This window comes from Teleopsis dalmanni, chromosome X (genome assembly GCF_002237135.1).
Source record: "Teleopsis dalmanni isolate 2A chromosome X, ASM223713v2, whole genome shotgun sequence".
NCBI classification, from domain to species: domain Eukaryota; kingdom Metazoa; phylum Arthropoda; class Insecta; order Diptera; family Diopsidae; genus Teleopsis; species Teleopsis dalmanni.
Window position 1 is genome coordinate 3,133,734 of NC_051848.1, and position 25,487 is coordinate 3,159,220.

At 29.7% G+C, this 25,487-nt stretch overlaps 3 protein-coding genes across 6 annotated transcripts; 1 reads left to right on the forward strand and 2 right to left on the reverse strand.

Annotated features, from left to right (window-relative positions):
* Positions 1–8,323: 8,323 nt before the first annotated feature.
* Positions 8,324–11,184, reverse strand: LOC119689658. Of its 3 annotated transcripts, none has more exons than XM_038104535.1 (3): positions 11,039–11,184; positions 8,921–9,064; positions 8,324–8,850 (listed from the first exon to the last, which is right to left on the reverse strand). In XM_038104535.1, the coding sequence occupies exons 1-3, from the start codon at positions 11,055–11,057 to the stop codon at positions 8,471–8,473; spliced, it is 543 nt and encodes a 180-aa protein (XP_037960463.1). In that variant the 5' UTR covers positions 11,058–11,184; the 3' UTR covers positions 8,324–8,470. The 3 variants fall into 3 exon arrangements, with proteins under 3 accessions (XP_037960463.1, XP_037960462.1, XP_037960464.1); XM_038104534.1 differs by having other exon boundaries at positions 8,324–8,856; positions 11,039–11,177; XM_038104536.1 differs by lacking the exon at positions 11,039–11,184 and adding an exon at positions 9,796–9,863 and having other exon boundaries at positions 8,324–8,856.
* Positions 11,185–13,076: 1,892 nt separating this feature from the next.
* On the reverse strand, positions 13,077–13,558 carry LOC119662792 (transcription initiation factor IIA subunit 2-like). The gene is made up of 2 exons (XM_038072548.1): positions 13,453–13,558; positions 13,077–13,387 (listed from the first exon to the last, which is right to left on the reverse strand). The coding sequence occupies exons 1-2, from the start codon at positions 13,528–13,530 to the stop codon at positions 13,094–13,096; spliced, it is 372 nt and encodes a 123-aa protein (XP_037928476.1). The 5' UTR covers positions 13,531–13,558; the 3' UTR covers positions 13,077–13,093.
* A 761-nt stretch (positions 13,559–14,319) lies between these two features.
* LOC119689390 (TBP-related factor-like) lies at positions 14,320–21,144 on the forward strand. 2 transcript variants are annotated; one of them, XM_038104215.1, is made up of 4 exons: positions 14,320–14,553; positions 17,854–17,968; positions 18,026–18,135; positions 20,554–21,144. In XM_038104215.1, exons 2-4 carry the CDS (start codon positions 17,861–17,863, stop codon positions 21,068–21,070), a joined length of 735 nt encoding a protein of 244 aa, XP_037960143.1. In that variant the 5' UTR covers positions 14,320–14,553; positions 17,854–17,860; the 3' UTR covers positions 21,071–21,144. The 2 variants fall into 2 exon arrangements, with proteins under 2 accessions (XP_037960143.1, XP_037960142.1); XM_038104214.1 differs by lacking the exon at positions 14,320–14,553 and adding an exon at positions 17,706–17,746.
* The last annotated feature ends 4,343 nt before the right edge of the window (positions 21,145–25,487 follow it).

A 25,487-nucleotide genomic window follows, 5' to 3' on the forward strand; every position in this document is an offset into this window, starting at 1 on the left:
CTTTGTAGCTTAAAAGTGTTAATAAAAATAAAAATAAAAAATATTATGACTTTAAAATTAAATTATTTTATTTTTCATTATATACAATTAAGTAAAGTAAGATTTTCGATTATTAAAGTAGTACGATTGTAGAATGGAATGATTAATGCTGTAGGACTAGCGATCGATCAACAACTTAATCGTTTGCATAAATGTGCAACTGCTGGAGAGACAAAGGTACTATCAGTATCTTATAACAGTAGAAGATATGTGTGTGTTGAATGATACTCTTATAAGCCGGTATCTCTCTTATCTGTGCAATTATAACAAATCTTAGCTTTAATATACTTACCATACAAATTACGTTTTTCAAGTAAATTTATTTCAAACTTCTAGATTTGCTGGTCTCGTTGCTGTGGTGAACAAAAGTTTGAAAATGTTATAGATCTGAAGTAAAAATTTAAAAAGGTTTATTTTTTTACCAAAATAAATCTGTATTAAGTTTTTTATAAAATTAAGATGAAAATGCTTTTTTGAAGTACAACTAATCTAAGCCTCTTTTGCTACAATTCACTAGAGTAAAATGGCATTAATCTAGCACAATATAAAATTATTCGACAAGATATGTGATTAAACTTAAAATTAATGACTGGCTGGAAAGAGCAGCTCAGATTGATTGGGATAATACAGTTGCCTGCAGACAAGCTAAAGAATCCATGCCGTATCGATCAAAAGCCAGAATTAGGGAGCTACTTTCGCTGAACAGAAGTGGCACCCGACTTGTCACAGGGTTTCTCACTGTGCATTGCAGAGTTAAAAAGCATCTATCGAATCTAAATATTACTAGAGACGATAACTGCAGACTATGTTGCGAAGAAGAGAAAACAGCAGAACACATTTTGTGTCACTGTGATAGTTTCGCCAGACTCAGATTTCGGTACTTATCAACTACCTATCCACTTATAATGGAATTAGGCAAAATCTCTCAAAAGGTGCTCGTCTATGGAACTGAAGTGGGTATGTTACAATAATTCTCAAAGGATGTCATGACTTGGTGACAAGTTTTCAACCCATCTTAAAATCTAATCTAATCTAAGATATTTAAATAATATTCATTGCAAATGAGAAAAGAAATAGTATAAATTATATAGCAATTTATTTAAGACTTGATACACTGAGCATCTGAATAGTGTGAGATTGAAAATTATTTATTTACGTAGAATTAATTAATTAACAAAAATTATTTACTGAATTAATTTATCCTATTTCCCATATTTTGCAATTTCTCGTAAATTTCCGATAATAAATGATCGCTTCTTATTTGCACTGCTAATTTTTTTTTCTTGATGTTCCGAATGTTACGCGTAACCTTTGAAAATTTCTTTTCTTCAGCCTTTATGAGCGTCGCAAACGTCTCGCTTTTATCTGTTTGTGGGTGGTTATGCTGTACTTCCGTAGCACCACCATTAGAGTCGCTAGTAAGATTGGTGTGGTCTGGTCGCTCATTTCGAGAAGTAGACTCAATGTTTGCCATGAGATTAATTTTTTCCACAATTCCATGGTAAGGCTCCTTAGGGTCAGATTTTGATATATCTCAATGGGCACATTGATTTTTACGAACAGGGAGCATCTGAAACATAACTAATATAAAAATGTGACAAAAAAGTTTTAAACACAGTACCTCGAAGATATTAAAATTTAAAATAAAAGAATTCAACACAAAAGTGTTTATTATTATCCGCCACAAGTGGAAAGACAACAAAAAAGTGAAAAGGCAGAGAAGATTTATGTCGGGCAATTTTTATTATTTTTATTTATTTCTATTACCATTGTCAGAAGAAAATTATAATGAGTAATGAGGAAAACCGTCTAAATAAGACAGTAGTGCCTATTATGGATCGGATTGTCCATCGCTGATAGATAGTAGACAAATTTCTATTGCTGATAGACAAAACCGAATTTTGTTATTATGAACTGCAAACCGATATAAGTTTTTCTATTAGCGGTAGATAAATATCTCTACTGCATTTGAGCAGTAGAAGTGTGTCGATCATATAAAATAAATGCTGTTGAAATGTTTAATACAGTTAATTTAACATTTAAATTGAATATAATTTTTATATTGAGAACACTTGGCTCACAAGTGTGGCAAAAAGACAGCAAATTGCTGGCCTATACTAGCTGAAATGTACGCAAAACAATACTATTTTCTCTATGAGATTTGAGTGCCTTGGTGGTAGCCTGGCGGTCTGTTAAGATGACCATTCTTTGATTTTTGTATTTGTGCTTAAGAATGAATATTTTATATTTAAATTTATATCAATAGCGTATAGTTGATTCTCAAAAGTATACTTATACAGAAGAATATATAATTTAGGAGACCTTTGGTGTAAATTAAATATTTAATTAATTATATAATAATTATATAATTTAATTATATAATTTGATACTCATATTTTGTAGTTTCTGATACAAAATTAATTTTCCATGGAATGACACAATGATACGATTTTCCATTTAAATGATATGAGCTTTTGTCCATTTCTGGATCATTCTGTTATGCTGTGTGGTAGCATCCGCTTAGAAGAGCTTTCACTGTATAAACAATTTGCCTGTGTTCTTCTTACCAAACATATGTGAGCTTCTTGGAAAATGTGTAGTCGTGTCAAGATATATAATTGGGTTATCATTTCATCCAAACGTTTGTGTATATTCTACCATCTGTTATGCATTCAATATTAGTATTAGTATTTAGCTGAGATGAATTTACACTTTGTTGTGAATTTAACATCGCTTATGTACGAATTTTCGTATTAGTTTCACTCATCATCAAATGGATTTGCTGTTAATGAGTATTCCGCTTAAATCTGTACTAAATTAAATGCTGGCATTTAATACAACTCACTCTAGCCTTAATTAAAACGAGCACATCCAACATCCACTAATTCCGTATCAAATTAATATTTACAATACATTTAATAATTAATGCCTGCCCGTAATGAAGTGAATATATGGCATATAGCATTTGAACGTGGAACATATGGAATAGTGAGTATCACAAAAATTAATTATTTTCGTCTGTGTGAATATTTGAAAGAGCAAATATTGTGGACAAGCGGCGGGAAAGCTTTGATCAAAAACGTTATATGGTCAAAATTTTATTTGTATATTTTTTGTTCAAAATTTTAATAAAATAATTCCAATTACTTATTAGCAGGATTTATTTGGATTTAGCCATAATAAACATTTTTGTGGGAAAGCGCACAAAAATGTGGTCGAAAATCAAATAGTTTACAAGCATTTTATTGAAATAATTAACTCGATACTTTATTGACAAATGAATGGTTTTCATTTTACTTCAATTAAAATTCATAAATATTCAATTAATTTAAAATAAAATTACAAAAGGAGAAGAGTTTTAAGTCTTTAATTTGCTTTAAAAAGCTGTCATTATCTACATTGTGGTATTTGCATAAGAAAAAGTTAAAGAATCATCTCTGTATTTGGTACATAATTTGAACGCTAAAAGTAAGTTGGAGTGGCGGTCTTGTTTCCAAAAAAGCCCACTTGTGTTCAAATAATGACCCATTGTAACACCACAGAAATGGCATTGGCAAGTGAAATCAGTATACAACCAACGCCGAAAAATGTTATGACTCCTCCATTGGGTAAAGGAAAACCAACCTTACAGTTCTATATATTTGGCTAAGTCCCTAATATTACAGGATGACAGGTCGGTCAGGTAGCTTAGAAAAGGAGCCCCGAAGATTTTTGATCTTCTCCTAGCTAAAAAATGGCACTGACACATGAGATGGAACACGATCTTCTCCTCATCTTCAGAGCCACAGCAACGACAAAAGTCAGCTTTCCAACCTGCCTTCCTATTTCGCAGTGGCCCATCAGCACATACTTAGTTGAAGTAACTGACTAGTACGTAGTTCTAGTTCTAGGCTTAATTAAACCAAGGTATCTGACAATGGAGTTCTTCAGCCCAGTATTGCTTGTCTATGCTCAGGTATTTTTGTTAAATTCCAGTTTAACTGTAGCAAGTGGTACGCTAATATCTGAGAAGTAAATATCAGGAAGAAAAGCTCCTACGAGATATCCCTATGACCAGGAACCGAAATGAGTTTAACCTTAACAAGCCTATAAGTTATAATAAAAACTAAGAAAGGCAATATAAAAAAAGTATAGATTTATAAGTCATTATCAGCATCACATTTGACTGTACAATTCACATAGAGTTTTCATCTACATCAGAGTAGTTCGCCACAGTTTTCACATATATGTCAGTTGCATTTTTTTTGATATGATCTATTCATATTAGTCGAGATCTTTTTTTGCTACGACCAAGTTAGGGTTAGGTGCAAGAGTTAATTTGTATGTCAAACTTTATTATGTTACCGTAGGGATCTTACTATAAGATCGTGACGAGTCTGTTGTTACTTACTACCTTATTTTCTTAGCTACCACACTTTAACCAATTGATTATTTCTATCTCATCCAAGATTCTATATAGTTCTAGCTGTTTTGTTAGGTCCAAGTAATTAAGTAGTCTCATCTTCCCGCCTATTTTGCGTTTTTTTGAGGAAGAAATATATATCACAGTCTAGCAGGCACTGATTTATATGCGAATATTTAGAAAAAATCTGATATATAACGATTAATTTAGCTCTTTTTCAGTTTATTTTCAAAAATATATTAATAATGGGTAGTTATGAGTGAAACTCGTCGTTGAATCAGAATCTTCGATTTCGATTGTCATTTAGTGGATCACGCTAGGTTAAAAGGTGTGCCGTCTGTAATAGAATGATCTATAAAATATTTGCATATATACTTTATTCTTTCTATGAATGATATATAAAAAAATAAATGATATTTAAAAGAAAATACAAGAAGAAAAAAATTTGAAAGTTGTGAAGTTAATTTATTATGAAAGCATATGAAATGAGTAAATATTATGCTTTTTGTGAGCTAATGTTTCGTAAAGCAAATAATGTAATATTATGGTTATTTTTTGCACTTTGAAAATTGATGCTTTGAAAACAAAACACAAAAATAAAGGACTTTGAAGACAGACACAAAATAATTCGCATGTTGTACAAAGGATATAAATTCATCGCATGCTGAGTGTTGCATATTCCCTTCATTAATTAAAAACTTCGCAAGTTTACTGTGGCAAATAAAAGTGCACCAAAACGTGCATAGATGTGATGTGAACAGAGACAAAGAAAAATACACTAGTAAAAATGCAAATAAATCATACCACAGTTCTGGAAAAGTTACATCCACTTTTGGAGACAAAAACTCCATCATTAGAGGTAATGTATTTGCATATTAGCAGTCGCGCGCGAAGGGACTAGTTCCTCCCCTTCATGCAAATTATAAGAAAATTCACACTTCTCAATTTGAAGTGAAAGGAAGAAGTAGTCGTACAACTGAAGATTTCAAAGTACTTACAAATATTTTACTACTTTCAAATAATAAAGAAAAACTGAAGTAGATACTATTGCCGTTAACTCATTTATTCATAGGAAAAAATCAACAATACCGCTCCATTGTAGAAATAAAAGTGCAAAAAAAAGAAACTTCTTTCAAGTTCTATCATAATATTTTTATAAATAATATAATTTAGAGTTAAGTGTAGATTTTGAATAACTATTTTTTTAGGGATATTAATTCAATATCATATTAGTTCATAAAAAATATGTTCAATGCAAAAATTAATGAACTAGTTCAATTTCAATCGAGAACTATTTTTTAAGGGATACTAGTTCAATATCATATAAGTTCATAAAAATATATCGAATGCAACTACGCATATATAATATATTGAATAACTGTTTATTATAGAGATACTAGTTCAATATATAGTTCATAAAAATATATTCAATGCAAAAATTAATAAACTAGTTCAATTTTAACTATTTTTTTTAGAGATATTAGTTCAATAACATAGTTCATAAAAATATATTCAATGCAACTATGAATATATATTGAATAACTATTTTTTTAGGGATATTAATTCAATATCATATTAGTTCACAAAAAAAGTTCAATCACAGTCGAAATAGTTTTTCTTGCAGATAATATATGAAGTGATGTACTATACTCGTGGAAACCAATCATGCTAATCATAGTAGGTTAGGGAAGTCTTCTCTTTATAAATTAAGCTTAAATTTTTTTAACAAACATGTTTTAGCCTACTTTGGTAAATAGAGCCTTTTAGTCTATCAGTACATAGTAGCGTTCTTAAAGCGGTAGTTACTACAAGTAAAAAGACAATAAAGTACTCCAGTTGGACTGTTAGCGACACTCATTTCATACTTCTATTCCTTCTGAAATCAAAAACAGTTGCTATACGACCATGTACTATTTAAAATTAACACTTAAATTCTGTCTTCTTATTCATTGAAAAATTATTTCATCGACCCAGGATCAACCAGTATACCCCAGCAAAACGTCACAAACATTCTGTGTCGCTACAAAAAGAAAAGGAAAAGAAAAATATTCAGGTCCATTGAAATCTCGATAAAATGTGGGTAAATATATATTACTTAATTATTTACGAATTCGATTTTATTACAAAAAGTCCTCACATGAAAATTCATAAGACTATCTGAAACTTACATATGTCATACCATCGATTGTGGTCTATTAGATTTACAAGGCCTAAACTTTTCACACACTTTTATGAGAGGAGCCAGCCCATGAAATATTAATCTTAGAGCAAAAAAAAAAAAAGAATTACTTACGACACATGACTATTTGCTATTCTATGGAGATCTGCATATAAAATAACTCTTTTTCTTTAGTTATTTTTAATATGTTAATTACTTTCACAACACCGTTGATAAAATAAGAATCCCATTCTCATGGAATGGTATCAGCAGACATTGAAAGTATTCTCCAAATCAAATTATTGAAGAATTTTATTTTCCTATTTCTAAAACAGAGTAAAAGATCCCAAATCGAGGAGATTTGTAGAGAACTATTGCTCGACCCCGTATCAGTTGAAGATGACATACGTAAATGTATTTGTGTGTTCACATATATTCAGCCATATGTGCATATATGTTTGTGTGTGTAGAGTAAGTGTTTTACAATTGAGGACATCCTTCTCCCCAATGCAGAAAAACGAAGGATTTTCTTTTTAATTTTTTTTTTTTGGGGGGAAAATTTTTCCTCTCGCAAAATTGTTTGCTTTTTAAATTCAATTTGGCGTTTAGCTTTTGCTTTCATTTTAAGTGTCTTTCCTCTGCTGTTATTCCTGCTTAAGCCAAGTTAAGCTGGTAATTCAATTTGGAAATGTTGTTCGTAAGGATCAGATTATGTCAATGATATTTTGTGAAACAGAATTTAACTGCAACGCGGTGGTTCAGCAAAGAAAGCTGTATAGAAATGTTGTATAAATATTATAAACAAATATGTTATTTATATTATTTCATTATGCATTTATTGCGTTATAATAAATACTTAGTATAAAGATTGGTATCATAGTCATATATTTCAAGCAGTTAAGATACTTAGCTTATATTTGTCGAATGGATGATTGTCAAAAAGTACTTTGGAGGCGGTAGTGTATTGCAACTGCAAGTATACTTAAGAATGCTGCAAATACTTTTGAAACTAATGAGAAATCACTGCAGAAGATGTCAGGTCCAGTTGTGTTAATACATTCACCTTTGATTAGGATAAAAGAAAATAAAGCTGATTATTACGACAGGCGAGAAATAATTCAAGAAATTGCATAGTCGGATCGTCCCAAGGCATTAACTTAAGATTGAGTTGAAAGAAAAATCATGCTATTACGAATAATGAGGAGTTATTCAAGAAGTTCCTGTCTAGTCGTCGCAAGACATTAACTTAAAATTAAGTTCAAGAAGAAACTATCCTGGCTAACAAAAGAGTATAAACACTATAGAACTTGATGAAGATATATACGTGTAATGTCACGATATTAGTGGTAGAAAAATTTTTCACTTATTCAACAATTCGTGGCGAAAGGCCATCTATTTGCTTTGTAAAAACTGTTCTTCAAAAAGTTTCAGATATTTACACAGTGGTTTAGCTAAGCACCTTTGTTTGTTTTGACGCCATTCTTAAGAAATTGATCTTGAATTAGTCTTTTCTACTGCTAGTTTTAGATATAAGCCGGCATAAAATTTAGTGAAGTATCTTGTTGAAATGATGTAATATCTTCTAAAATGTTAATGTTTTCATCACAAAACTTTATTTGTGCTCGAGATCTCTTCAATTTTTACCTTAATTAAATGTATAAGAAGTATGTTTATGCTTTAATTTTAGAAAATTTATTAATATACAATTTAATTTTTGATTACTGAAATGGAATTTTCAGCATTCGCTGGGTTATATTTTTAATTTATTCCTAAAAGGAATCCACGTAAAACGTATAAACATATACCTTGTAAACATTAAGGTTTATTTTCTACAAAAATAATATAAATTGAATGGTTGCATGTAATCCTACTTATAAGAACTCAGAGAGTATGGACTTAACCGTGGGTTGCATGTTTTTTGCCTGAAGAGAGTACAATTTACCAATTGGACGTTGCTTAAAAGTAACCTCTGATTGTGGTCTGCGTAGATAAACAAAATTTTTAACTAAATCATATCTCATCTTGGGATTAACAGCTAGAATTGGTTGTTGTTCCTTAGTAGTGTCACGAATGATTTTCTTCTTTTTCAAACGTTTTGCGCAAACCTCAGCGTATGTCAAAGAATGTCCATCTTGTGCAGTTTCTAGTTCCTCCTCTGAGTCTTCCGCAGTAATAGTAGGATCCTTACTAGCATGAGTGGGGCGCGAATCATTTTTAGCGGATGGTGCCTTTAGGAGTGATGCCGAATCAACTAAAACTTAATAGTAAAGCATTTGTAATATACTCAACACTGTAAGACATATGCATATATTATTATTTACCTTTGGTGCCACTGGATACTTTAGGGGGTCTTAAATAACTGAAACTCTTTCCGATATCTGGCTTCTTTTCAGCTGGAGCGGCACTAATTTTTGCTTTTCCATAAGCCTGCTTCACTTGAGCCTTTGCGAAGTTTGGAAAGCAGCCTATAATTGAGTCCATATTTTCCGAAATGGTGAAAATAAAAATTAATGGAATCTCAGCACGTTAATATATCAGACAAAAGAGTTTTGTTACAAAAGTTAAAGCTACAAAGAAAATTGAGCTAAAAATCAAAATAAATTTTCTTTGCAGAAACTTAGAATTTTACTTATAGAAGATTTTCTCAGAACAATATAAGAAACATAACTTCTCAGAAAATTTTTTTTTAAAACTTTTTATTTTGAAACACTTCTGTCTACTTCGATGTTATGAAATAATTAATATAAATTTTTAAAAATGTCAATGGAAAATTGATTACAATATACATATACATATATATTATATTTATAACAAGTAGAAGTTATAGCCAAAATATATATGGTACAGTCATGTCACAATTGTCATGGCAGTTTTCTGCTCTTGCTATTATTTTAAAGTTTCGTTTGTGCAGAAAGGGTTCGTCGGCTCGTCAAAACTGTCTCTTTTAGAAGATGACTTCAATGCCTGTTCCACAAAGTGGCATATCAGAACTTTGTAATATTACTACCACTGCACATGACTATATGTATGACGTGGCACTTATGTAGGCAATCCAATTTAAGTTGTCAATTTTATGTTGTTGCTAGTATTTTAATACTTATTGGTTGTGTTTATATATAAAACAATATATTCTTTATGTCGATTTGCTTATATTTTTCTTGTTTTTATAACATTTATTAACACTATTTTAACTCACTTAACATAATGTAAAAAAGGACGCTATACGAAAAAACAGTTCAATCACGAATGCCGTTCGTATACGACTGCCTTTACTTACGCACGAGCAAAGAAGTTAAAGAATATAATGAAAAGAAACTGAGAGTTACTCGAAAATATATGTATAAAACTTTTTGGATTATTCAAATAATATTCAAAATTTTGTGTAATGAGGTGAAAATATCACGCAGTACAAGAACAAAAACCCTAATGTTACACAATGGTACGTGATGATTTTCACCACCCGGTCTTGCTATTTTGTCCACCCGGCCCCATTCATTGCGATATTTGCTAAAATCAGAGCACTTTCTTAGAAATTTAGTTGTTTGTTGTGATTTTTTGTTATTAAAAATTTATACTGCCAAAAAAAGGGGGAAATTGAATTTATCTTATAAAAGCATTAAAAAAGGTAATTATTTCACCAAAATGTATAAATTATTACTTAGTAAAAATTTATTTACAGGTGAAACAGAAGTGCGTACTTGGATGTTTGAATTTCAAGCATCTTTATATTTTTCCAAAGAATTATCGGAGGTAAATTATTAATTAAAAATAATATAATTTATTAATTTATTAGAAATGAAGATGTATGCCAAAGTAGTGTATATAATAAACTACCAATTTATTTGTGCATGTTAGTTATAATTTAGTAGTAGTATAATAAAGTGATTAGAATATTATTTTTTCCATGATATAATAATAATTATGAAAATGAAAAAATCTTAAAGCAAAATTAATATTTTTAATTATACTTCGGTTGAGTGTTCTTATTATAAATAGATATTTATAATTATGTTAATTATATTTTAACAAATTGCACATCTGTTAAAAATTATATATGTGTTTTAAATATATGTTTTTATTATATGTTATTTGCGATTTTGTTTTTTGATTGTTTTTTTTCTCACACAAATCATATTGTTTTGTAAATACAAAGTTATATACATATTTTGGTCGATAGGCCTTATCGAGGAACTGAACACCTAAAACTTGGTAACTCGCCAGCAGGTGTACCTTCTTCTAATTAGAAGAAATAGCTACATACTAATATGCAACCACAAATGTAGTAAACACTTAAGTTATAAGCCACACCGATTTTAATATTTGACAATTCTGGTATGGTGAATAAATAAGAAAGATTTTTTGCGATATTACACAAAAAGGCACAATGATTCAAAATTTTCTCTGTTTCTTTTCATTATTTTTTTTGCACACGAGCTTACCTTCGTCATCTTGCATCATATTTAAGGAAATCGAGTAGATTCAATATTCAATCGGTCTCTGTTATATTATCAAATATTATTTTAAGTACTTGATGATGTAATAACTATTTCACCACCCGCGAAAAATCTTTTATTTCTTTTTAATTTTTTTCATGAAAATGCTTTCTGAACTCTATGACAAACGTCTCATTAACGCCTGAAACGAGAGCATTCTTCGAAAATTCCTATTCCTTTGCATGAAAGTGAGACTCATGAGAATGAAAGAGACGGAGATGTATATTTAAATGCATGCACGTGTTTTATTTTCGCAAAGTTCCGTTATTTTCTTTCTTTTTAAGAAAACATTTCAATTTGATATTTATATTTTATTTATTTATTTATTTATTATTTTTATGCATTCAATTATTCTTGAAATAGAGCGCAAAAGTGAGGAACGCTTTACCATAGGCATGATAACAATAGATTTCATGCGAAAAAGAATTTATAGTACAATTTTTATAGTCAATTATATACATACATATATGTATATAAAAACTTTAATTATAAAGAAGTGTGCGTTAGTTACTAATTATTTTATTATAGCCAAAGACCATACACATTAATCAAATATCCATTTAATAATATCATCTCAGTTGATTTAATTTTTAATATATTATATTCAAATAGTTTAAATAATTGTCAATTTTATTTTTAGTTTTTTTATAAACAGTTTCAATTGACATACAATTGAAACAAAAAGAAAAACAATATATTTGCAAAAAACTGAATTTAGTTATCACTTTTCAACTTTATGGCCTACATGTTGGCCAAAAACGCCAAAACAAAGATTTATGGAACCCAGTGGCGTAACTACATTTTTTAAGCCTGTAAGCAAATTCTAACTAAGGGGCCCCTCTTTTTATACTCTTTACACGAAAAATGTGAAAAGGGTATATAAGGTTTGTCAAGATTTTCGTAACGCATTAAAGGAAACGTCGGAAATACCATTAAGTATATATCAGTACAGTATATATATACTTCTTCAGTTCAAACTACTCTCTCAGCTTTTGAACTCTTCGAATGAAACTTTACACACATACTTTTAGCCGACCCTGTTCACCATTTGATTTGATTGAAATTGGACGTTTATATCTTGTAGCTGTGATATAAACTTAACAATCGGATATGAGGTTTATCCGTTTTTAATAAAGGTATTTAAATAGAATTTAGTGTATACAGTACTGATATTTGCAAAAGACAACGTACAAAATTATTTTCAAATGGGTTTAAATCTAGATATAGCTTCCATATAAACTCTCGATTAAGACACATACTTTTCTTAGAAAAACTTTTTTATTTTATAAATAGGTTTAATATTTTATTTGAAGTACATACATATTATGTACTTTAAATTTAAAATTTACGTATCTTTTATAAAATGCAATATGAAGTTATTCCAACAAAAAACGTTTACAAACATTTATAGTGGGGCCCCCTAAATTCGGGGGCCCAAAAGCGTTGCTTCCCTGTAGTTACGCCACTGATGGAACCTAACAGCTTTGATTTCCCTTTAATCCGAGATTACATACTAATTTCATTGGACAAAAAACCAAACAATGTCATTCTTTTATACCAATATTGACATGATTTCCATAAATTTCTTTAAATTTGGTTCATAATGTCTGTTACCAATTTGCAGGTGTCAAGAAAATAATGCCCAAGAAAATAATACTTGGCTGGGGTTTAAGAGTATTATCAAACCTGTTGCATAGTTTAAGGTCTAAAAAAACAACATTCTTACAGAACAAAAAAATGTTAATATATAAACAATAATACTTCAGCTTTCGCTTATAACAAAATCTTTCTTCGAAAATTTCTTATTCTTTCATGCATGAAGGCGAAACTTATAAGAATAAAAGAGACGGAGATAAGTACTTAAATGCACGCATGTTACGTTCGCAATGGTCCGACATATTTTTTTTAATAAAACATTTTAATTACATACTCATATTTTATTTTATTATTTTTAGTTTTTATTGTTAACTAATTTATTTGCTTTATTCGTATTCGAATCAATTATTGTTTTGTTCGTTTACGCCCACGAGTCTTCTTGCGCCGCTCCTCTAGAGCTTTCTTAGATGGAACAGCAATTAGACTAATTTTCTCTGCTGATGTAACTTCCTCGCCGCATTCCGTGACCACAACATTCTTAAGTTGAAATATAGACCGGTCTTCCCGTATATTAAAGGAAGCACAGGTTCCATTACTCAAGACCAACTGCGACTTGGTAATTTCTGGCAGAATGATAGCCATACTTTTGTCGAATTGTTCTAAGACTTTAATCATTAATCCTGAATTAACACGCCCGGCCTGCAAAGATAATGAAAATCATCAGTAAAACAATTTGTTCAATATAATTTTTGATATATACATACTTCTTCCATTTCCCGCAAGGTATCTTCCAGTGCTTTGCCTAAGGTTGACTCCCTGTATATACCATCGAATTCCTCCATTTTTGTGTCTACTCACTTCGAATGTATCAAACCAACTAAGAAGGAGTTTTAGAAAATCAAATACTAGCGCTTTAATCAAAGCTAGTAGTTGCCATATTAATATTTTCTACAGATATTACATATTACCAGATCTCTAAATGGTAATATTTAAATAAGAAATAATAAGAATAATAAAATGACATGAGCAAAGAGTATGTAAACATAGAGAGTGCATGTCGAACAAAATATCAGCAAAGAGTATGTAAACATAGAGAGTGCATGTCGAACAAACGAACAAAACAGAGAATATCGAACAAACTGCCACATACCAAATCTTTTTGACAGAACGAAGTCTGTCGGGTCCGCTAGTTTCTTATGAAAATACATTGATTATATAAAACAAATGTTTCGTATTCAAAAAGAAATTACCTTCATCGTCTCCGACTTTATGGAGACTTTATGTACTAATCCAATAAAATATGAAGACCAGTATTTCGGAAAAAAATGTCCAATGTTTTCCTAGGTGATATGATCTCATGAGGCTTGGAGAATTTGCATTTTAGTTTACTTTTTAATCGCCGTATATCAAGTTCTGCGAATGGTAAAAACTGCATTTTGTGAACTGCATTTAAAGATAATTGATTGAACAGTTTCGCTTTATGTTAGCGATGAAGTATGGCTTTATCCATGCTCATATGTTATGAAAACTGTACATATTCAAAAAAGGCACAGCAGAGTAAACTCTGACTTTTTTTGAAAATAAAAAAATGACAATAGTTTTTATTCAATTACTAAAAAAAACAACGTAAAACAAAATGCCGATGGTATTCTGGTTTCGTATTTTTGTCATTAGCACTCTGTATTTAGTTATGGCTTTGATTTTGTATTTACGTGCTTATTCTTAATTGGATGTTTTAATAAATTTTTCATTTCGTTACTTTATTGTTTCTTTATATTAAATAAATTTAATGAGAACACAACTTTATCATTCGCAATTTTGTGGGTCATATTGGTAATCCAGAAAAAACTTAACTGCAGTAATTGGTAAGTAAGCATAAAGATTATTCAAATATATTGCAAAATCATTTTGAATTAAATTAAAGTCATTTTTGTGTATATTTAATTTTTTACATTTTTTGCTTCATAAAGCATCTACTGGTCTTCTATAAAGCTTTTTAACATATATCTCACCAAAGATATATCGAGAACTTTTCCCAAAAAGTTTCCCTTTCTCCTTATGTCAATCGTTAACCTATTGGTTCTGAATTTCATATTTATTACATGGTTTTGTACTGTATGGTAGCTTTCATTTGACAACATAACTGATAATTATCTTTACTGATTATAACATGAGTTTAATAGTAATCTTTAAAATTCATAAATAAGATCGTTTAGATAATTCGTCTACAGCATTAATACTATGTGCAGACAGTCAAATTTCCTTAATTTCATAAAAATGTAATTAAGTTAATTTCGAAACTTTTCATACTGCCCCAAATTAAGGAAATCATATGTTTTTTGCCTACAAACCGAATGTTAAAAATTACATGCTCCAAACACCATTTGTATTTGGAAAATTTTAAAAACTGATTATTATTACTTTAAAGGATGTTATTCAGTAGTTTTATTAGCTTTAATGAATTTGAAGTATGTGAAGTATTATTTTTCACTATATTTTAAATTAATAATTAAAGTCCCTTTTTTGTTATCTCAACTTTATCTTTTGCTCGAAACTTATCTTACGCATTTGAAATGTCCCTTAATTTCAACGAAGGTGAAATTAAGATTTTTGCGAAATTAAGGTGTGTCTGAACATAGTATAAGGTATGTGATGACTTGCTTTTGGTTAAGGTTAACCACATGTAGCTTCGGCAGAGTCTGTTAGGTAATACATATGTTATGATATAATCACGGATTACTTAATGTCACACTGAAATATGTTAAAGCAATAATATAATTATAGCAAGTAGATCTATATTGGTTTTTTTTCGTCTTACTTTTTTAAGTACGTATTATCTCAAGTTTATAATTTTATATAATTAATCATAATGGAATATGCTTCTTGAGTATGAGCTTCACCTTTTAATAAGTGAAAAACTAGTACATTGTTAAAAAAATAGTTTCCCATTAATTAAGAAAATTGATTAAAATTGAATTATTGAAATTAAAATGAAGTTTATGTTATTTCTTCTTAATTTGTATTGAATTATTTTGTGATATTTTGTAAATAATTCTGTGTAATTTTTTACTTTCGTTTATTTATACTTAATTTTTTTAAATGTTTGAAGTAAAACTTGAGTAGAAGGTCTAATGTTAAAAGTACAAATAATGGAAACATTTGTCAGACACTCCTCAAAAAAAAATTTGTGCAAATCTAAATGCACTCTCAGAAACCGTACTTAAGGACCATACGCAAACTACTTGAGTATGCACTTCACAATACATATGTAAGTATGTAAATTCAAACGGATTTCCATAACTTTGCCTATGATAATATGCGCAACGTACATTCGAGTTGAGATACTCTTGTGTGAAGTCATAAAATATACAAATAAACGCAATAGACATACATATATATATATATATATACGTACATTGTATAAGCACAAAGGATTTTAAGAAAAAGTTTTTATATAGTTTTCACACCTCCTGTTATCTAATAATGTGTTATTTTAACTGATAGAGAGAAAAAAAGATAACTTACTTGCAAGTCTATGAATTTTATTTTTTTTTTAATTTAGATACAGTCATATAAATATACTGCACGAAGACGACTGGACCACGACATGACTTTGTCTGACCGCACAACCAAGTTTGTTTTTATAAGAATTAATATTGGATTATTCACTCTCTTTTGCATATCTAATATGATAAAAACAACTACAATCAATTTAAAATGAAAATTCTGAAATAAAATAAATCTACTTGGATTTTTATGGTTGATGATATTAAAAAATTGTTATACTGATACTCAGTTTGACTATTTTAATTATTGAAATATGTTATCATTTATACAATTTTATATATTTTATGATACAATCTATAGGTATAAACTTAAAGCACAAGAGTGATATTAAGGATATGCACTCAGCATATTCAATAAACTGGAGCTCCGACATTCTAGCTATGTCGTCATAATGAGCCATTTCAGTAAAACATCACTACAATCCAATATCTTCATTATATTATCGATATATTATTCAGGGTAGAACTTATGTTCAAAGATCAATGTTACAAATAAGCACAGCAAATCCACACATGCACTTCCTAAATTTTTTCAGCCTGGACATAGACACAGTAGGTGTTTTGGTGTCCTTTCTTCGATAGCTGGTAGACACGCATTGCAGGATATGCCACAGGTTAGGCCAAGCCTAGTCGCATGCTGTCCTATACTTCAGTACCCTGTAAGAACAGATATTAATGTAGATATTTCTGATTTGCTTCTCTGTAATTATTAAACATATCTAAAAATGACTACACAATTCTTAATGCAGCTTTATAACTAAAACTTTCTGGCACATAAAAGCTCTTTCCCATGCCTTAAGTAATTTGTGCTAATGTAAACGACAAAAGTTCAAAGTTACTCAAGTAACTTACTGAGTAAGAAATGGAAACAAGGTGTTACTGTAATTATCATATTTACTGTACTATTTTCGTGAAGTCACTAAGGCTGCGTAGACATTGCATGCGAATTTTGTCTTGCGTGTTCGTACATATGTTTTCTCATGCGAACTGATCGTATGTTGTGGTTACACTGCTTGGGAATTGATAGTTCTGTTTTGTTTACTTTGAAAATGCTAGTGAAGATGAATAGTGAAGATGAAATATATTTAGGGGAAAATTCGTACTCAAGTTATGAAAAAAACATTTATATGCATTTATACTTGGTTTTTAGTAGTGTACTTTGAGTGCTAAAATTTTAATTCGCTGCAGTTCATTGGTATATTTGGTATATACATAGATATATTTACTGCATTGCTTTTTTATATATGTATATTCTAACGCACTGAAATTTTAAAATATATCTATATAAAAAAATAAATGACTGCTTTCACTTTCGAATAGATATTATAAACTCAATATCAACTTTGTGAAAGTTTTAAATTCATCATACCATATTTGTTATTTAAGTTTCTTATCAAATAAACGTCAGAAAAAAAAAATTTTGAAGCAGTATAAATAAAAAATTTTCAGTACAGTTAACTACAAAATTAAGGGGATAAAATTTTAAGTTCAGGTAAATTTTATTAAACAATTTTGCACTTCTGTTGGCTTTTAAAATGCTTATTCAAAAGTTTTATTAGTATTATATACATATATATTTTTTTTTCATTTTCTTTACAGTATCAAAATGGAACATGACACATACAATACCAAAGAAAATCTGCCACCCCAGGCTTCACTGACTGGCGCTAAGAAGATAGAGGGCTTATTGAAGGAAGCAAACACTGCTGGCATGGTAATATATTTAAGAAGTAAATTAAAAAAAATGTTATATTAACAATTTATCCAATAGGATACTTGCGACATGGATGATTTAGCAGATGTGCCTAGTGTTTCGACTAACCCAAAAGCTAAAAAACTGCCGCTTGAACTAGAGGAAGCTAAGTTAGCATACAAAGTAGTGTAAGTAGTTCCATTTTTCTTATTTCGTTAAGTAGCCACAGTGACTCCAAAAATCAAAAGAACTTATTATGATAGTTTTGACATCATAAATCATATAAATATTCATTATGTTTAAATTAATGTATAATCAAACATTAAAACTTATATGCATCTTTACATAGTCAATACTTTCTTTATTATATTGCTGATGGATGATTGATGATGTAAACTTAACTTCATCTTATACGGTAATTTTTTGAACTCTATACCAAGTAATTTCATATGTACCTAGTAAGATTTAAATCCATATATATCATCCGTCGTTTGAAAAAGTAAGTCGCGTTTGTGGTGCGCCCTGATATTTAATTATTTATTATTTTATTACACATACATAATCAGCTGATATAGACAGCATAGTGCAAAACTACTAAACTGTTGCACAATGTGTTTGGCTTTACATCGTGTAAATATAATAGGTCTGTTCCACAAGCTACTCGTAGTAAAACTTAAGTAAAACACAAGTAAAGTACAAATTAAAACGTAACACAAATAAATTGCCAAATTACACTCTTAACACAGATTGTCATAGAACAGCTTGGTGTAAAATCTGGTGAGAACATCAGTGCGGCGCAAATAAAGAATACAAAAATTTAAATTCAAATTGGAACAGGTGATTCACACATCAACACAAATTTTACCTGAAATAAAATGTATGAGCAAAGTCTGTGTAGCATTTTCAAATTTCAACAGGGATGTTACGCTCGCTCCGATGCTCTCATTTATTAGAAAATTTGCAGGTGAAACGCACTTGTGTATACACAGTGTTACTTAAAGTTACTACTAGTAGCTCGTGTAACAGACTTATTTCAACACTGCACTGTGTTATCGACTTTAAGTTGGGCCTAAAAGCAAACTATTATTATGGCACCTTCACCTGAAAAAAGCAAACAAAACAAAGCTTCAGCTAAGAAAGCTAAAGAAAATAAAAATACTAGTCAAGCATCAGTTGCATTTATACATGACTCTTTACTAGGAAGTCAGAGATCAAACGCAGTTTACGAAAGCTCCAAACTTGATAATTCTACTGCAACCTTCAATAAGATAAGCGAGCTAGAAATAAAAGATCTTCAACAAAATGTGATTGATCTGCAAGTATTATGCCAGCAACTTAAAAAAGACAATACATATCTTTAAGCGAAAAATGCCAATTGTTGTTTGATTGAGAAATTCCAAGAATATTTAACAGGTGAAGAGAAGCTAGCAAAAGAGACGGATTGGATAATAAAGAAGCAATCATTTAAGCCAAAAATATTGAAAGAAAGTGAACCCAATAAAAGAAGTGACCTACGCTCGCTTCCTATACTGATTTCAAATGTTAATCAAAAATCAAAGTACTATTAAAAAAAATGTCCAAAACAACTTAACAGTACTTGGGAATGGGACTCAAAAGATCAATGTTTTCGATGGTGATGATTACAGAGCTGTCACTAAAAGTCTCTGCAATTCGAACTTTAGCTGGTTCTCGTACGAAAATAAGCAGACACGACCCATCGGGGTTATTGCAAACAATGTGCATCATGCATGTGAAAAAGAAAGTATTGTCATCGATTTGCAGCAACAGGGCTTCACAACTTTTATAAAAACAAACTTAAATAAAAAACAAAAGAACAATTAGAAATATTTCATCTAACTTTTAAACATAACGAAAACATCAATGAAATATTCGCCATAAGACATATTCTGCACTCAATTGTCAAAATCGGAACTGTGAAGTCTCCCAAACTTATACCACGGTATAAAAGATGCTAGGGATTTAACCACACTACATATTAAATTATTGCAATAGGATAACGAGACGTGTTAAATGTATAGGCAATCATCTCACTATTTATTGCAATGAATTTGACAATGAATTGTTAGAGTGTTGCAACTTTGGTGAGAACCATCCTGCGAACTACCAAGGGTGCGTTGTTGTCAGGAACAAAATAAAATACTGATCAACAAACCAAAAACACTTTTCAATAAAAAAGTGGAAAAGAAAAACACGGTGTGGGTAATACTTTGGTAAAAATAGTAAAGCTTTTAATTAAAATATGGTCTAAAAATTTTTGTTTTTGTCTTTTCATTTCTATTTGAACCCTTCTAACTTTTTTTTTAGTTTCTGCTTTTTTTTTTTTGATAAAAAAATATAAATTAGTGTGTTCACGATTTTATGTATAATGAAAGTAATTTTATCCAAGTATGATTAAAAAACAATTTATGGTTTTTTAATTGTGGTTTTAAAGACTTAAAACGTTATTTTAATTTAATTTGAAACCATATGCTTTATATTATCATAAATACTATATATCTTATATTCTTACATGATATTATGTATCTAAATATTATATAATTTTTCGTTTAAATTTTTAAATTTGTTTCAAAATATTCGTATTTTAGACATGCAGTTGCAACCTTTTCTGTTGGGTGTTCTTTAAATCTCCAAATGGTTAGAAATGCAATCCCGAATGCTAAAATTGATCTCACGGATTATATGGGTGTTATTGTAAAAATGACAGAGCCGAAGTGTTCAACCATGATTTATAGAACTGGAACAATAGCGATCACAGGTGCTCGCAATGAAATTCATGCATCGCATGCTGCCCATGTCCTCCTGTCGCAACTGCAAGCAATTGGATACAATGTTGGTTTTCATAACTATAAGGTTTCGGAAATATCAGCTGCATTGGATTTAAAATTTCCAATAGCTTTGCAGGAGTTGTATGTGAAGTATGTACATATTTGCACCTATAAGCCAGATATATATAAGCCGCTCATTTTTAATTTGCCTGAACCGGATATTACAATCTTTATTGCACCGGATGGGAATGTTATTTTTACTCAGGCAAAGAATCGTGAGGATATCGTAAAAGCAATTGATGTAATGTATCCAATTCTAGTGACTTTTAAGAAATAGACATTTACAATTATTTTATTCACAATTTTTCAAATTCCCATAAAATATATCCATAAAATATTTTTATGGATTAAATGTATTCCACAAAGTTTAATAAAGAAATTTACTATTCAATAATATTAAAGTTTTTAAAGTAGCTAAGATAATACCAGTAGCCTAATATTTATCGCTTCTTTTATCAAACCCTGTATCTATATATACATAAGTGATATTTAATAAATCTGCACGTTATATATATTATTACCAGAAGAGGAGAATATATCAGAGGAGTGCTGTAAAACTAAAAAATAATATATATAAAAATAATATGTGCATATACTGATTTTTATAAACGACATATACAGGGTATCGCATATAATCTGCAACTCTTTAGAACGGTCCAGTTTTTTTTTTATCCAAAATTCAATTTTAGTGAAGAATAGTGAAAGTGAAAGTGGAGAATATTAATTGGCAACCTTGAAGATTATTCACCTTAAGCGGGTGTTATACATCATTGAATGTTGACTTTGTGCGTCGTAATGCGAAATTTTACTCAAGTCTCATGTGTAAAAGCAACATTTGCAATAATGACAAACAGACTGAAGGAAATCAAAATACATATTTTGATTTTTCGTCAGTCTTGTTTGTTTCTTTCCTATACAATCGGATCATAGTCGGCTTTCATGCAAATTTAATTCTGTTTTAAATCGTGAATCACAATGGATCGTTCATCACGAAAAGTCAACATACAAGAATAATGTGTAATACCCACTTTAAAGATAGTAAAAGAATAAAGTTTATAACGACGCTGATTGTCAAGAAGATGTCTGCAAACAAGCGGATCAGATTAAACTTCAAGTCAGAGAAACTTTAAAGTGACTCATATATGGTATACAAAGCTATAGTTTTAGTATAGTATTTACTCTGTAGAACACATGACGCTTCTGCAAAAAACAATTGTTGACATGGTAGTAATGGGACGGATACCTATCTTGAATAAGGCAACTGCTTATGGTTTGCGTGTATAAAAAAAAACCGCGCGCTGGCTCAATTAATTTTCGAGTAAAATAGTGACCATATACGGATTCACTTTGAACGTGGTAAAGGAAGAGGACTTTAATGCAAAGTCCTCAGAATTAAAAGCAAATACACTGTTAGATGAAGTTACTAAGCTGTTACTAAGATTAGAATTCTAATATTTTAGTCTATTGGCATTATTATTATAATAAACCAACATAAGATATATTTAATGATATAATTAGTGCTATAATATATAGATAAATAATAGATAGATAAATTAGGCTCCCAATGCAATATGGTTACATTACCATATTTGTTGTACTGTTATTGTATAGATTGTATTTGTACAGAAAGTATTTCGACAGTAGACATATATTATCCTATCATCTTCTTTTCAATATCACCCTTTCATCATTATCCTTTCATCATTATTCTATTATCATCATCCTTCCATCATCATTCTTTCATGATCATCCTTTCATCATCATCCTTTCATCATCATCCTTTCATCATCATCCTTTCATCATCATCCTTTCATCATTAAATTTTGATCATATATTTGAATAAATATTTATGTAAACATTTATTTGACACATATATTTTATTAAAAGATGTGTATTAAACCAGAAAACAAAAATAAATAACGATAAAATTCTCTATCATATAGCTAGCAATTTCAGTTAATATTTTAGGCAAATATTTTTTTATATTAGAAAAAAACTTTGAATCCGTAATTGCAGTGCAAATTAAAAGCATTTATCTATCATTTAAACTGCAATCGAATATCAAATGCAGTTGAATAAATCCAAAAAATTATAAAACTTTTAAGCTCATTAATTTATTTTTGTAAATTAAACATATTTGTATTCGTTTTATTTGAAACAAATTAGTTGCCAATTAAGAAACTATATTTTTTTTGTTTTTATTTTAAAATTTTGAAGTTCAATATTTCAGATTAAAATTTGTTATATTTAGGCAATAAATTTATGGCAAATTATTTTCCATTTAATTAGACAGTAAAAAATCTTTTTGAAATATAATATTACGAAATGAATTAATGTTTTCAAAACATAATTAGTTTTAAATAGAATCGAAAGCGAAATATTGCAGTGAATATTTTACTGAATTTATTTGCAAAATATAATATTTTAACAATATACATGCTTTTTGTAATTAATAATTTAATCTCAATTTAGGGACAAACTGAAATAATTAAAACAATCAATTTTTCTATCATTATACAATACTTCTAATTTAATACACTTATCATTTAAAAATTTATTAAATTGACTTAAATTAATATTGTTTGTATCTAAAATTAAAAAATAAAGAACACACAGCTCAAGAACTTGACTTTTGTAGGAGGAATGTCAGTATTAAACACTCGCTTCTAATTAAAAGTCGAAATAGTTATCATTTCTGTACGATAACAATAAAATAATAAGAAAATAAAATTAATTTAATAATTCTATTTCATACGATTTAATTAAATTAAATATTTAAAACTTAATATATAAAACATAATTAATTATTAAGCATCATGGTGTTATATGTATTGGTACTATAGGGCAAAATACTGTCTTCACTACCGAATATAATAAGAGAATTTCCACTAACAACAATTACGGTTGCGCTACTGCCGGTGCTTGCTCATCATACAATACGCAAACCTCAAATTTTTGTATGAGACTAGTATGAAATTTCATCAAAAATCCAATTTAAAATAATTTGGAAGAACTTGTGCATTGCATGCATAAAAGCCAAACATATTTTAAGAAAAAAAAAAATACAAAAACCAAGTCACTTACCCTTGCATACAAAGACATTTAGTAATGTGCAATAACAACTAATAGAAGAAATAATGTTGTTGCTGTTTGTCTGTCCATTCAGTACCAAAAAAACTATACTTCGATTTTGGCTCTATTCGTGCGGATGAACTAGAATCTAAGTATGAATTTCCTCTAATATCAGAGTTTCTTCTTTCTTTCTTGGTTTTACCTAAGCAAAATATATTGTGTGCGATATTGGTTTGATGGGTGAATACACTAAGAATTTATTAACGATCATACATGAAATAATAAGTTGGATGGTGTTCATGTTTAAACAGATATGTTTTTCCCATTGTGGTACACTCAATGGAGTTCATGAAATTTTTAACAGATACAAATCAGATGTCTTTATATTTCTATGTTTTTGATTACAACTGTTTCCTCTACTATTATCTCTACTGCATCATTCCACCTTGTCTCATAGCAGAGCTCAAGAACTTGACTTTTGAAGAAGGATATACCAGTTATCCTCGCCCAAGTTTATCTCGTGACTTCGCATACAAGGTAAAACTGAGGTTTCAAAATGTAACCAGTACTGAGATGTTAAATTAGTCTTCTCCACATACAATCCTTTCTGTTAGTGTAAATAACAGAACTATGTTAAATCAATTTTAACCTGTACTGATTTTAAACGTGATAAATTCATCCCATTAAATTATTAATCATTTAAACTGAGCGAAAGCAAATATTTTCAGATTCAAAATTTTTTCAACATGATTTTAACATAATAGTGCCTCGTGCTTCGTGCTTTATTGCATTTAAATTTGGCAAGGAGGCTGTCATCGAATTGCATTCTTATTCTCCTTTTGTTCAACTGTTCACTGAAACCAAAGAAAGTTCTACCAAATTCAAATCAGTATTTTACGATTGGAGGTGCGACGAATCGTTGGGTGTTGTCACAAGTGTTTCTGACACACACCACAAATTCCGTGGGACAAGATGAATTATTGCTTGCATTCAGGCCAAAATGTTTAAATTTTAATTTCGTTGGAAGTGCAAATGTATACATTAGGACCAACATAAATTTCGAATTGAATAAATTTATTAATCTTTTCCTACTCATATCCATCCACTTATTTTTTTTACATTTTTCCATTATATTGCAGTTTTGAAGTAACTTAAATTACAGCTATTTTTTTGGATGAGTGTAAGGCCTCGAAAGTCACCGCGTGAAACTTTAACTAATAAAACCACATGTAAGAAATTAATACTAATGTTTCCAGTCATTGGTTCGTGAAGACTAGAGTACTTACATTAAGACCGAAAAGTTTTCGGAAATTCTCATTTAAAATTCGCGCGCTGTATATTTTTCGATATTTTAAGTTTATGTAGTTTGGCAGCACTGTCCTTAATTACTATGCCAAAAATGAGCGCGATCTGTCAGACAGTTCGTTTACGGCAGCTGTTGAAACCAGTTCACCTCAGTAGGGCGTTGCGAAAAAAACAATGGAAAAAAATATTGAACAAAGAGTTTGCATCAAATTTTGTGTTTCGAACGAAATTTCGTGTGCAGAATCGTTGCGAATGCTACAAAAGGCTTATGGGGAATCAGTTTTATCGAAAACTCAAGTTTATGAGTGGTACAAAGC

What these genes read in the sequence shown, in the direction of transcription:
- LOC119662792 (XM_038072548.1), bottom strand. Translation starts at nt 13,530, where the DNA reads ATGGAGGAATTCGATGGTATATACAGGGAGTCAACCTTAGGCAAAGCA. An exon ending in CCTTGCGGGAAATGGAAGAA is followed by an intron (nt 13,388 to 13,452) that starts GTATGTATATAT and finishes TTATCTTTGCAG; the next exon opens with GCCGGGCGTGTTAATTCAGG.
- LOC119689390 (XM_038104215.1), top strand. Translation starts at nt 17,861, where the DNA reads ATGGAACATGACACATACAATACCAAAGAAAATCTGCCACCCCAGGCT. An exon ending in AAGCAAACACTGCTGGCATG is followed by an intron (nt 17,969 to 18,025) that starts GTAATATATTTA and finishes TTTATCCAATAG; the next exon opens with GATACTTGCGACATGGATGA. An exon ending in AAGTTAGCATACAAAGTAGT is followed by an intron (nt 18,136 to 20,553) that starts GTAAGTAGTTCC and finishes TTCGTATTTTAG; the next exon opens with ACATGCAGTTGCAACCTTTT.
- LOC119689658 (XM_038104534.1), bottom strand. An exon ending in AGTATCCAGTGGCACCAAAG is followed by an intron (nt 8,857 to 8,920) that starts GTAAATAATAAT and finishes TTTACTATTAAG; the next exon opens with TTTTAGTTGATTCGGCATCA.